This window comes from Alligator sinensis, unplaced genomic scaffold (genome assembly GCF_000455745.1).
Source record: "Alligator sinensis unplaced genomic scaffold, ASM45574v1 scaffold79_1, whole genome shotgun sequence".
Taxonomy (NCBI): Eukaryota; Metazoa; Chordata; order Crocodylia; family Alligatoridae; genus Alligator; species Alligator sinensis.
Genome location: NW_005842706.1, coordinates 766187 through 768446, shown reverse-complemented (window position 1 = coordinate 768446; position 2260 = coordinate 766187). Strand labels below are relative to the sequence as shown.

Genomic DNA, 2260 nt, shown 5'->3' with positions numbered 1-2260 from the left:
TTTCTCTTGTGTTTTATTGGGATAGCTTATTATGATAATAACTTATGTTAGCAGTAGAGCAAATTGACTTTGTGTTATTCTCTTTACATTGTTATCAACTAATGGGGATTATCATTTGTATTAATTGCTAGTGACCTTGCCTCTGTAGTAGGAATATTTCTGCCATCATTTTGAAATACCCTGTGGCCATGATATGAAGCAAGAACCATAAGTTCCTGAAATGGCCATGGATGTATTGTAACGAGATGCAAACTTTTCCTTGAAAGTTTAATTACACAAATAGGTAGACTTTTTAAATGAAATACCATCTAACAAACATTATGGGATATATTATATAACACTGAAGTGGAAAGACAATCAGGGTTATGCATTTAAATAAGAAAAAGACCTAGGGTAGCTCACTGGGGAAAGATTCATAGTGCATGTAAAATTGGGGTGGCCATTTGTATAGGTGGACCCCATCTGAATAGCTTAAACTACATAAGCTTCAGTTACTAATTTGGATTATGGTGTAGACAAATGAATAGACAGACAGACTGACAGACCTGAGCTGTGCTTGCAGTTTTCTCTTGAAGGTAACTGGTTACTCACCTAAATAAAATCAGACATGTGTAAGTGTATGCAGGATTTTGACCATGATGTGGTTCTATTTCTTGGATAGGTTGACAGGAAGGAAAGGAAGGAAGAAAACTGGAGGAAGGAAGGACAATGATAGATAAATAGACAGACAGACTGAACTATCTACTACACCCTAGTTGAACCCATAGAACCCACTTCCTATCCCCATCCCTACCAATAAACCATGACAAAAGTGGTTATGCTCTTTAGAAAGACTTTGCTGTTACTCACTGTCTGTTTTAGTGCCTCCTTCACCTCCTTGTTCCTTAGGCTGTAGATCAGGGGGTTGAGGAGTGGAGTGACCACAGCACAGAAGACTGACACCACTTTTTCCAGCTTTGTGGTGAAGGAGGACATGGGCCGGACATACATGATGATACCTGTCCCATAGTAAACCACCACTACGATAAGGTGAGAGGCGCAGGTGGAAAAGGCCTTGCGGCGCCCTGTTACAGAGGGGATGCTCAGGATAGTAGTAATGATGTGGGTGTAGGAGACCATGGTGAGGAGGCATGTGCTGAGGATGACAAATGAAGCCAACACTGAGATGAGGGTGGCACTGAGGGAAGTATCACTACAAGACACCCGTAACAAGGGGCCTGCATCACAGAAGAAAAGATGAATCTTGGGGCCACAGAATGAGAGCTGGGCAATGAGCAAGATGGGAAGCAAGGGGGCAAGGAAGCCACCCACCCAGGCTGCCCCCACCAGCTGAGTGCAGACCCGCACATTCATGAGGGCTGGGTAGCGCAGAGGATGGCAGATGGCTAGATAACGGTCATAGGCCATGGTGGTCAGCAAGAAACACTCGGTGGAGCCCAGGGCAAAGAAAAGATATAGCTGGGCCACACAGCCAGCCACAGTGATGGTGCTTCTGCCACACAAGAAGTTTTCCAGCATTTTGGGCACGGTGGAGGAGGTGTACCATATCTCCAGAAAGGAAAAGCTGCCCAGGAAGTAGTACATGGGTCGGTGCAGGTGATGGGAGATCTTGACCACTGAGATGATGACCAGGTTGGCAACCACTGTCAGGAGGTAGGTAGCCAGGATCAATGCAAAAAATAAAGTCTGGAACTGTGGCGTGCCAGGGAAGCCCAGGATGACAAAAGACTTCACTATGCTGTGATTGGTGCTTTCCATGCCCTCAGCCTCTTGGAGCTCTGGGGGTGATGAGATACAAATGCAACAGGGAGAAGAAGAAATTCCTGAGGATAAAAGAAATGGGCAAGAGTAAGAGTGATGATGGGGGGGGATTGGAAAAGAGGGGGAAGGAAATAGAGGAGGATGGTGATGGGGCAACAAAAGAGGGGAAGTAAACAGCAGCAGCAGAACTGAAATTAGGAAAAGGAGATAGAGAAGGAAAAAGAAATCAAAATACAGTGAATTAAAACAAAATAGTAGGAAATGGATTCACTGGCATATGAAACTTGTCATCAATTTTGAACAAGTCTACAATTTAGGTCTAGACAAGACTGTTGGATCCTGTAGTTTGAAAGTTTAAAAGGCACTGGGCAGAGAAGTTCACTCAGTTGTTCCTGTACCAAACTCAATAGCGTGCACTTAAAGTAGAACACAACAGGCCCAGATTTGAAGGAGGAAAGAGAAATAAAATGAAGAACTATAAGAGCACCTGAACTTCTTT

General features: G+C 44.0%; 1 protein-coding gene across 1 annotated transcript; it reads right to left on the bottom strand.

Annotated features, from left to right (window-relative positions):
* Positions 1 to 789: 789 nt before the first annotated feature.
* On the bottom strand, positions 790 to 1758 carry LOC102376313 (olfactory receptor 6F1-like). Its single transcript, XM_006034121.1, has one exon. It carries the CDS (start codon positions 1756 to 1758, stop codon positions 790 to 792), a length of 969 nt encoding a protein of 322 aa, XP_006034183.1.
* Positions 1759 to 2260: the final 502 nt, after the last annotated feature.